This window comes from Camellia sinensis, chromosome 1 (assembly GCF_055761805.1).
Source record: "Camellia sinensis isolate YWXY chromosome 1, ASM5576180v1, whole genome shotgun sequence".
Taxonomy (NCBI): Eukaryota; Viridiplantae; Streptophyta; class Magnoliopsida; order Ericales; family Theaceae; genus Camellia; species Camellia sinensis.
Window position 1 is genome coordinate 152,860,707 of NC_138961.1, and position 11,456 is coordinate 152,872,162.

General features: G+C 35.9%; 1 protein-coding gene across 1 annotated transcript; it reads right to left on the bottom strand.

Moving 5' to 3' along the window:
* Positions 1 to 10,262: 10,262 nt before the first annotated feature.
* LOC114305695 (17.3 kDa class II heat shock protein-like) lies at positions 10,263 to 10,972 on the bottom strand. The gene has a single exon (XM_082887468.1). The coding sequence runs from the start codon at positions 10,778 to 10,780 to the stop codon at positions 10,286 to 10,288; it is 495 nt and encodes a 164-aa protein (XP_082743594.1). The 5' UTR covers positions 10,781 to 10,972; the 3' UTR covers positions 10,263 to 10,285.
* Positions 10,973 to 11,456: the final 484 nt, after the last annotated feature.

An 11,456-nucleotide genomic window follows, 5' to 3' on the forward strand; every position in this document is an offset into this window, starting at 1 on the left:
ATTCTTTATTTTATACTCTGGTATAACTACTATGTTTGCTGTCATATCTGATTAAGGCTTGACCATCAGAATCATTGTTCCTCTCCAGAATATTGTTGGATATCTAGAAAAATGTAGCTTTCTTCCAATGCTTACTAATGAACTCCCTCGTCAGAGGAATTCAACTCGCAAGCAACAGGTCGGTAGGTTAAGGAACCTGGTACTTATCGGCAGAGTTTTACATCCTTCTACATTGCTTGTCTTCATCTTCTTTGATATTTTATTGTCTCTTGACTACTTCGCAACTTGCACAGAGTTTTATATTGCAGCATGCTTATTTCCATTCTCCATATTATCTTTGTATATCAACAGTTTGAAAACAATGCTGTGCTAGTGCCATAGGAAACATCCTGGTTCGGGTTTTGTCCAGATGGGGCACTCAAACCAGTTTTGCCCCCTCAACAGGTATTTGTCTCCATTTTTAAAAATAAAAAAAACAAACAAACAAACAAATTGCTTATTACATGTCTTAATTATCATCCACATAGGTAGATCTCTCTGCTAAGGTTGTAGTTGAACATGATCTATTTTGTGATCCGCCTAAGTTGCATTTGTTTAACAAGAACCAAGAACTTTAAACGAGAAGAGGAACAAGCCTTCTATTGGCATTACTTATCCTACAATGATCAGGCAAATCATTTGATTAGCTCATCATGTTCAGCTTCTTACATTCAACTACTTCTGCTGCTTCTTGTCCATGGCTTGGAGATTTTGTTAAATGCTAACCTAACCTGAACCACTTTAGGTCAATTCATACTACAAAGAGAAATTTCTGTAGGGTAGTTTGAAGAAAAACAAAACTCTGAATATCATTGATTAGAATCTTTGATGTCCTGTATAACTATCCTGGCATTCAAATCTGTGCGAAAAGTGTGGTATAAGCAGAGCTATGAGACAGCCAACAGCAGCTGTGCAATCAACTAAATCTCCCTACTTGCTGCCCAAAGCCTTAATGTGAGCATTGCACTAGTGCTTAACGTTTAACCCTTTTTATTCTCCTTTCTGCAGACAAAGCTTTACATTGAGGACTGGATTGGCTTGAAGAACTTGGACAGAGCTGGGAAAGTCAAGTACATCAGTGTGCCCTGAAATCATATTAAAATCTCCAAAAATGATATGGTGGGTGTTTGGGAAGCGGGTTTTTTTGTAGATTTTTTTAGTTGTAGGATATTATTGGATAAAATTTTTTTGGTGTTTGGGAAGATAGTTAGATTTTTTTGTGGTTAAATGTGATTTTTGTGAGAGAAAAAATGAAATGATTATGGAGTTTATGGAGTTGGATGTGATATTTTGTTTAGATTTGTTTTTTTTTTTTTGTAGTTTTGCAAAAAGTTTGTCTTTTAGTGTAAAAAATAAAAATAAAAAACCCAATCCATAAACTTCCCAAACAGATAAAGCATATCAAAGAGGGTCGACGAGGTTCAAAAGTTCAGTAAACAAAGGTTGTGGGTCGTACAAATCAGCTGAAGTGATAATTGAAGGATCAACATCTTTATGCATGTTCTTTTTTTTCATAATTTTTTTTTGGGTTCTGCAAGGGGGTGGATTACCACATATACATTCTTCATTTCTCTTTCATTTAAGTTATTATGGGGAGTTATTATACACATCAATTTGAAATTTTAATTATCTGCCTGCTGTTCAGTAGTTGTGCTTCCGTGCCTCCAGTCGGTTTAGCTCCATGAATTTATTTTTTTTCTTTGAGAAACTTATCACAGCCTGATTTATTTATTTTAATACTCTATATTTAGTTTCAAGGCTTTTGGGTTCTGTGTTTTTCAAATGAACATGTCATTACTATGACGCAGGTATGAGATATAATTAGAATTTTCTTTTCAACTACCATTTTTTTTTTTTAAATAATTATTTCCAGTAATTTTCTTTGAGGGTAATTCTACTAGTAAATCATTTTGCTGCTCGAGTTTTTTCAAGAGAAAAGATAGGGATCATGAAAAAACTTTCATGAAACTGATCATGAAAAATTTATGATCCTTGGATTACCTTGATTAGTGTGTGATGTTTTAGTTTAAGTGTAATCCAATGATCATAAATTTTTCATGATCATTTTCATGAAAGTTTTTTCATGATACATAGCATTGCTCTTTTTTTAAATTTTTTATGTGCGATCCTTCAATTATTAAATTATCCATATTTCTGGGTTAGATAATTTTGTGGATTCAAAGGCTCGACCATGGAAACAAACAAATGAGATAAAATTGCAATTAAAAAAAAAGAAGGCATAGCTATAACACGGAAACTAAAAAGGCACGTTCATCTATACTATATATTAAGTAAAAGGGGGATTTTTAATCTCAAGTCTTGTACGAGTTCTAATCTCCCAATTTAAATTTCTTGATTTTTTGATTAAAAACAAAAAAAACTTAACATTTATTAACTTCTCCCAACCCTCAAGTCTTACCCTCATAATAACACTTTAATGCATTAAGAACAAGTATAAAAAAAATTCTTTAAAATCCAACACATATAAATTTGTTGAAAAGTCCCAACACATATAAATTTGTTGAAAAGTCCCAACACATATGATTATTATCCCTCATAATAACACTTTAATGCATCCTAAGAACAAGTATAAAAAAAATTTCTTAAAAAGTCCAACACATATGATTATTATCAAAATATTAAACTTTAATATCTATATTATATATTAAGCAAAATTGGGTTTTTAGCCCCAAACTTTGTGAGAGCTCCAATCTCTTAATCTAAATTTCCTGATTTTTTTATTTTAAAAAAAATGATCTTAGCATTTATTAACTTTTCCCAACTCCCAAGTCTTACTCTCATAATAACACTTTAATGCATTAAGAATAAGCATAAAAAAAATTCTTTGAAATCCAACACATATGAATTCCTTGAAAAGTCCCAACACATATGATTATTATCCATCATAATAACACTTTAATGTATTAAAAACAAGCATAAAAAAAATTTCTTAAAAAGTCCAACACATGATTATTATCAAAATATTAAACTTTAATATAATATAATAAAAAAAAGACATTTAACTCCTTGAAAAGTTCAACATATATGATTATTATCAAAATATTAAACTTTAATATAATAACAAAAAGGAAAAAAAAGAAGACATTTAAAAAAAAAAAGAATAAAACATTTAAAAATCACAATTCACATATATAGATAATTGTAAACACAATCCGTGCATAGTACGGGTGATATGCTAGTCTATACTATATATTAAGCAAAAGGGGTTTTTAACCCCAAGTCTTGTGCGAGCTCCAATCTCCCAATCTAAATTTCCTGATTTTTTGATTTTAAAAAAAAAAATCTTAGGATTTATTAACTTCTCCCAACTCCCAAGTCTTACCCTCATAATAACACTTTAATGCATTAAGAACAAGTATAAAAAAAATTCTTTGAAATCCAACACATATGAATTCCTTGAAAAGTCTCAACACATATGATTATTATCCCTCATAATTACACTTTAATGCATTAAGAACAAGTATAAAAAAAATTCTTGAAAAGTCCAACACATATTATTATTATCAAAATACTCCTTCCGTTCCAAAATATTAGTCCTTTATTTCATTTTTTATTGTCCCAAAATATTAGTCCCTCTTCAAAAATCAAGTACAAAAATAATATAAATTTTCTATTTTGCCCTTCTTTTAAATTAATAAACAATACAAAAAGTACAATTATGACATTGATATTCCCAAAAACATGTACTATCAAAAGGATAATTTTGGAAAATCAACTTTTTTTAAATGCAATTATTGTACTACCAAAAAAAGTTGGATTTCCCAAAAGGGACCATTATTTTGGGACGGAAGGAGTATTAACTTTTAATATAATATAATAAAAAAAAGACATTTAATTCCTTAAAAAGTCCAACACATATGATTATTATCAAAATATTAAACTTTAATATAATATTTAAAAAAAAGACATTTAAAAAAAAACATTTAAAAATCACAATTCACATATATAGATAATTATAAACACAATCTGTGCATAGCACGGGTGATATGCTAGTATATATATTAAGAAAAAAAGAGTTTCTAACCCCAAGCCTTGTGGGAGCTCCAATATCCCAATCTAAATTTCCTGATTTTTTTATTTAAAAAAAAATCTCAGCATTTATTGATTTGGTCGAAATCTCATGATCAACATTTATTAACTTTTTTCAATCCACATGTCTTTCCACATGCCTGCATTTATTGATTTGGTCAAAGGAAAATGTTTGGGACCCCCACAAAAAGGACCCCCATGACTCCCACTAATGTATTGGTCATTGATGTGTTTGAATTTTTTTTAGACTTGTGTCTGACAATGACATGAATGGTTCAGATAATTGGGGGTTGTGTTTGATAAGCTACATCAGTCCAAGCCACCAGATCAAACAGATCAGTCTCAAACAGATCAGTCCAAGTCCAAGCCATCAGAGACAGATCAGTCCAAGTCCAAGCCATCAGAGTCCAAGCCACCAGATCAAACAGATCAGTCCAAATCCAAGCCATCTGTTGAAGACACTCAAGGGCTGAGCACGTGTATAAAATTGAGACAGTTATCATCCACTTGTGGTTGTTAGCATAAATCTGTTAAGCTGTTATCTAAACTCAACTATGGTTAGTTAGTTAGGATATTGAGTTAGATAGTTATAATTTCTGTATAAAAAGGAAGCTGTAGTTGTATGTGTAATATACATTTCTTTGAAATAAGAATCTGATATTCTAAATTCCTTTATGGTATCAGAGCAATTGAGCTCCATCGAGCATTTTCTATCTTCAACAAAAATCCAGTAATGGCAGCAAATCTGCAAGATGCTACTATAAGAAATCTACAAGCAACAATGGCAGATTCGATCTCTGTTCCAGGTTCTGCAGATATCTCCATGTTACCTTCAAATCTCACTCTTCTTATCTCCAATCTCAACTCCTTTGTTCCAATTAAACTTGACTCTACAAACTATATCATTTGGAAGAGTCAGTTTCAGAATATCTTGAGAGCTACAAAGCTACTAGGTTTTGTTGATGGTTCTATATCCTGTCCTTCATCTACAATCCATGATGCACACGACAATTCTGTTCCAAATCCAGCATTCACGCAATGTATCACCATTGATACACATTTGTTGAGTTGTATTACTGCTACACTTTCACCATCCATCTTCACATCTGTTTTGCACTGTGGAACAAGTACAGAGGTATGGAATACACTGGCTACTCGATTTACATCTCTCTCTCGATCTCATATTCATCAGCTAAAGAACAAGCTCAATCATTTGACAAAGAAGAATCTCACTATGGAGGATTACTTGAATCAAATTAAGGCTGTTTCTGATCAGTTGAGTTTGGCTGGTTCACCAATTGAAGATGAAGATTTAGTTTTACTCACCTTAAATGGTTTACCTGATGAATATAATGCTTTCAAGACAACTATTCGTGCAAGATCTGAGCCTATTACTATTTCTACTTTGTCTGCCCTACTGTGTTCTGAATCTATTCACATTGATACCTCTCTCAAGCACACTCATGCTTTTGATCTGCCTTTTGCTTATGCAACTACTCGAGGAAATTATAGAGGTTTCAAAAGTTCTCAGAGAGGAGGATATCGAGGTTATGGTTCATATAGAGGTCGAACTGGCAACAGATTTTCACAAAACAAAGGTGGAGGCAGAACTTCTCAGTTCCAACAGTTTTCATCTCCACATCAGTCTTCTGTTCAAAGTGGCAGACCATCTTCTCAGTTTCAATCTCAGTTTCAATTTCCACATCAGTCCTCTGTTGGTTCTTTGGTCTGTCAAATTTGTGGAAAGCCCAATCATTCAGCTTTGGAATGTTGGCATAGACTTGATACAACACTTCAAGCATCTAAAGCTCATCCCAGGGCTTATGTTGCCTCCTCATCTACCAATATTATTCCTGATTCTCCTATGCATACAGCAGAAAATTCTACTTGGTTCTTAGATTCTGCTGCTTCCAATCATTTCACAAATGATCTCAACAACTTGAATACTTACCAACCTTATCTTGGTTCAGATCAAGTCACTGTGGGAAATGGTTCCACTTTACCTATTCTTCATACTGGTAATGGCATTCTTCCTACTCCTACTGTCCCTTTCACACTTTACAATTTATTCCATGTTCCATCTATTTCTTCAAATCTTCTGTCAGTTCACCAATTCATTGTTGATAACAAATGCACCATTACTTTTGATGTTGACTTCTTTGTTATACAGGACAAACTTACCAAGAAGGTTCTGTATAAAGGAGGTTTTTCTCATGGTCTTTACCATCTACCAGCTTCAGCGTCATCTTCTCTTCCAGCTTCAACTTCTTCATTGTCTTCTCCACCTGTTTGTCTTCATTGTTCCACTGAAGATTCTGCTCATCATGCTTCTCTTTGGCATTCTAGATTAGGACATCCTTCCTCCAAGAAGTTGAATTGTCTTGTTTCTAAGCATCATTTACCTACTATGGAAGCTACTGTTGTTTCCAATAAATTGTGCACACATTGTTGTGTGTCTAAGAGTCATAGGTTGCCATTTAGTCTTTCAACTTCCACTGTAAATCAACCTTTAGCTCTTATCCATTCTGATGTATGGGGCCCTTTTGCTGCCTCTGTTTCAAACTATAAATACTATGTTCTTTTCATTGATGACTTTAGTAAATTTACATGGTTATTTCCTTTGTCTTACAAGAGTGAAGTTTTTTCCAAATTTCTTGATTTTAAGACTTTTGTGGAAACACAGTTTCACACCAAACTTCAAATTCTGCGCAGTGATAATGGGGGTGAATATTTGGCTTCTGAATTTCAACATTTTTTAACCACCAGAGGTATTGAGCATCAGCTCACTTGTCCATATACTCCTGCTCAGAATGGAGTAGCTGAGAGGAAGCATAGACACTTGATTGAAACCACTATCACTCTCATGCATCAATCTTCTCTTCCTGTCAAATATTGGTTTGATGCTTTTGCTGCTTCTGTATTTCTGATTAACAGACATCCTACTTCCAAGCTCAACAATTTAACTCCTTTTGAAGTACTGTTTAAGCAGGTTCCTGATTATAATTTCTTAAAAGTTTTTGGTTGTAAATGCTATCCTTGGCTTCAACCCTATACTACCCACAAACTTCAGCCAAAATCCATTCCTTGCGTGTTTCTTGGTTACCAACCGTCTACAAAGGGGTATAGGTGTCTTGATTTTTCCAGTGGGAAGATCTATATTTCCAGACATGTTCTTTTTGATGAAACTACTTTTCCATTTCAAGATCCTTCTTTAAGTGTTTCTCTTCCTGCTCCTACTTTACCTCAGTTGCATACATTCTTTTGGCCGCCAGATTCACTTTCCCTAGCTCCTGCATCTGTTACTGTTTCTGCAGCTAGTTCTGTTCCTTGTGTTGTTCCATCTGCACCAGCACCTTCTGTCTCTGCAGATCCTAGTTCTGCATCTGCAGGTCCTGTTTCTGCAGCTCCTACTTCTATTTGTCCAGCACCAGCACCTCCTGCTGCAGCAACCTTACCACTCTCTCATTCTACTGCACCAATGACCTTTCCTACTGTTATTTCCATCACTCCTCCTACAACATCAATTCCTATTTCCTCTATCTCTATAGACTTGCCTCTTCTTTCACCTTCTCAGAATCATCATTCCATGCAGACCAGATCTAAGACCAAAGCTGTGTCCACTTGTTTCTTAGCCTCTACTGCTGTTCCTTCTGAGGATATTGAACCATCTACTTATCAAGAGGCAGCTCACTCTTCTATATGGCAAGCTGCCATGTTGGATGAATTCCAAGCTTTACAAAACCAGGCCACCTGGTCTCTTGTTCCCTTACCTCCTGGTAAATCTGCTATTGGTTCCAAATGGGTGTATAGGATTAAGAAAAATTCAGATGGTACAATTACAAGATATAAGGCTCGTTTGGTTGCTAAGGGTTTTCTTCAAACAGAAGGAATTGATTTTCATGAGACATTCAGTCCTGTGGCTAAACAACCAACTGTTCGGATTCTTTTAACCTTGGCACTTCATTTCCAATGGCCTATCAAGCAGCTTGACATATCAAATGCTTTTCTTCATGGTGTTCTTGAGGAAGAAGTCTATATGCATCAGCCTCAAGGCTTCATTGATGTATCCTCTCCTCATTTGGTTTGCAAACTTCACAAATCTCTTTATGGTCTGAAACAAGCCCCAAGGGCTTGGTATTCCACCTTTTCCACATTTCTTCATTCTCATGGTTTTCTCTCTAGTCACTGTGATTCTTCTCTTTTTGTTAAGAAATCAGCTTCTTCTATTCTTATCTTACTTATCTATGTTGATGATATTCTTTTAACTGGTAGTGATGTTTCTGAAATTGCTCAACTTGTTCATCACATGCATTCTACTTTTGCCATGAAAGAGCTTGGTTCTATCAATTATTTTCTTGGTATTTCAGTCACTTCTTCTTCTCATGGCTATTTTCTCTCTCAGCACAAATATGCCTCAGAAATCCTTGCCAAAGCTGGCATGACTGACTGTAAATCATATTCCTCACCTATGGCTCTTAACCATGTTGATTCTTCCACTGATCTTCCATTCTCTAATCCTACTCTTTACCGTAGCATTGTGGGTGTTCTTCAATACTTAACTATCACTCGTCCTGATCTTTCCTTTGCTGTGAACTATGCTTGTCAATTTATGCATCTTCCTCTTGTTAGTCATTTTGCTCATGTTAAACGTCTTCTCCGATACCTGAAAGGTACTCTCCATCTTGGCCTTCATTTTAGTCCTGGTCCTCTTATTCTTCAGGCTTACTCCGATTCTGATTGGGCTGGCAACTCTTATGATCGAAGATCTACAACTGGATATTGTGTTTTCCTTGGATCAAATTTGATCTCTTGGTCAGCTAAAAAGCAACCAACAGTAGCCCGCTCTTCTACTGAGGCGGAATATCGTGCTTTGGCTCAAACAGCAGCAGAGCTTAGTTGGCTTACTATGCTCCTATCTGATCTTCACATCACAGTCCCTTCTCCTACACTGTGGTGTGATAATATCTCCGCTATTTCTCTTGCATCTAATCCTGTGTTCCATGCTCGTACCAAGCATATAGAGGTTGATTATCATTTTGTTCGAGAGAAAGTCACTAATAAGCAACTCAATATTCTACAGTCCAAGCTTATGGTTCTCCAAGCTCCCCTAAGCTTGAGGGGGCATGATAAGCTACATCAGTCCAAGCCACCAGATCAAACAGATCAGTCTCAAACAGATCAGTCCAAGTCCAAGCCATCAGAGTCCAAGCCACCAGATCAAACAGATCAGTCCAAATCCAAGCCATCTGTTGAAGACACTCAAGGGCTGAGCACGTGTATAAAATTGAGACAGTTATCATCCACTTGTGGTTGTTAGCATAAATCTGTTAAGCTGTTATCTAAACTCAACTATGGTTAGTTAGTTAGGATATTGAGTTAGATAGTTATAATTTCTGTATAAAAAGGAAGCTGTAGTTGTATGTGTAATATACATTTCTTTGAAATAAGAATCTGATATTCTAAATTCCTTTAGTGTTTTATGGGGGTCTATATCATTACTATTAGTCAAAATCCCCTCATCAACATTTAAAATCCCCTCATATAAATAATTATAAATACAATCCATGCATAATTAGGGGTTGTTTGGGGTGTCCTAAATAAGTGCACTTTTTGTCTTTTTGGACTAAAAAATTGAGGAAAAAAATATGGATGTTTGGATTAACTTTTTGACTTTTTATGAAAAAATGTGTATTAAAAAATTGTAAAAATTGGTTTGTAGGAGAAAATTAGGATCGAGAGTTGTGCAGCTGTAATTGTTGACTTTTGGTGAATAGTGTCAAGTTTTTAACTTTTTGAGTAACTTTTTGACTTTTTCTTATCTTTCCAAACTTAGCCTTACTGTAATACCTTTTTCAACTTCTCTCATATACTATGGTTAGTGATAAGATTACTAAATTATTTTTATAAAAAAATCTTAAATAATTATTTCGTACATAACACGAGTGATTGACTAGTAATAGATAATAGCAATATTGCATCATCAACAAAAGCATAGTCACCAATACATACTCACTGCATAATAAACAACCACCATATGAAAAGAAAGCTTGGGGTTGATCCCAAAAAACACACAAAGGGCTTGACATTGGAGAAGCACAAAAGGAGAGAGAGAGAGAGAAAAAAAAACACACACACACACACACAAACACTCAGGGGAATAAATTTAGTAGTAGATAAGATAAGACGTGATGAATTCTCAAGCGATCTTGACCTCGATTGTCTTGGGCTTCTTGGGCTGAGGAGGAGGAAACTTCTGTACAGTCACAGTCAGCACACCGTCCTGACAAACAGCAAAGATCTCTTCAGTATTAGCATTCTCAGGCAACACAAACTTCCTCATCAACTTCCCAACCCTCCTCTCCATCCTCACATACTTGACCCCCTCTTTCTCCTCCTCTCGCTTCCTCTCTCCGCTAATCACAAGCACATTGTCGTCCTCCACCTGTACCTTAATGTCCCCTGACTTCAGCCCAGGCATGTCGATTATGAACACATACAAGTTCGGGTACTCCTTCACGTCCGCAGGTGTCGCCGCCATGGCCTTGGCATCGCGGACGTAGTTGCGCGACGGTGCGTTCACGGACTTGTCGGTGGCAGCTGCGTCGGCAGCTTCGGCTGCGGCAGCGACGTCCATCATGTGCTGGAGAGTGTGGAAGATTGGGGAGTCCAAACCTACTAGCCTCAAATCCATTTTTTGACGAATCGGAATCGGAATCGGAATCGGAATTGTGTCGAATTTTGCTTGGTGTCTTGCGTTGGATTGCTTGAATTATGGAGTGTGATATATATATTAGGGAAGGGAGGCGAAGGATTTGAAGTTTCTAGAGAGACTGAGAAGGGAATGGGCACAAGTTCTGAAAGTTCTGTAATTTTCTTCTGAAATTTCCGGAGAAATGAGCAAGGTAATGGGACACATTCCAGAAGGTTTTGTTAAAGTTCTGGGCTGGGCTTCTCTAGTGGATTAGACTGGCCTAGTCTGGACCGTGGGTTTACAACATGCTAGCCCAACAATCTAACCAATAAACTAGACTGGCTCAGTCTCGACCCGTTGTCTACCACAATGCCTTATTTTACCCTTTTTGATAGGACTGTTGGGCTTGTTTAGTGAACTAGATAGGTTTATTATGGGCTTATGGACTTCTTGTGTATCACATATCCTAGTTTGATATTTAGGGGTTGCTTTGGGTGTCCTAAATAAGTGTATGGTTTGCACACAGCTCATATATTTCATTTGTACGCAACTTATTTATTTCATTCTGAAACTGAATATATGTATTCACCGTGAATGCAGGTGTCCTCCCGTGTTACACGGGGATACGGCTCCATTGCTACGAGAGATTGGTACGCGGAGCTCCCAGAGGCCGTCT

Coding starts and splice junctions, on each gene's coding strand:
- LOC114305695 (XM_082887468.1), bottom strand. CDS start 10,780: ATGGATTTGAGGCTAGTAGGTTTGGACTCCCCAATCTTCCACACTCTC.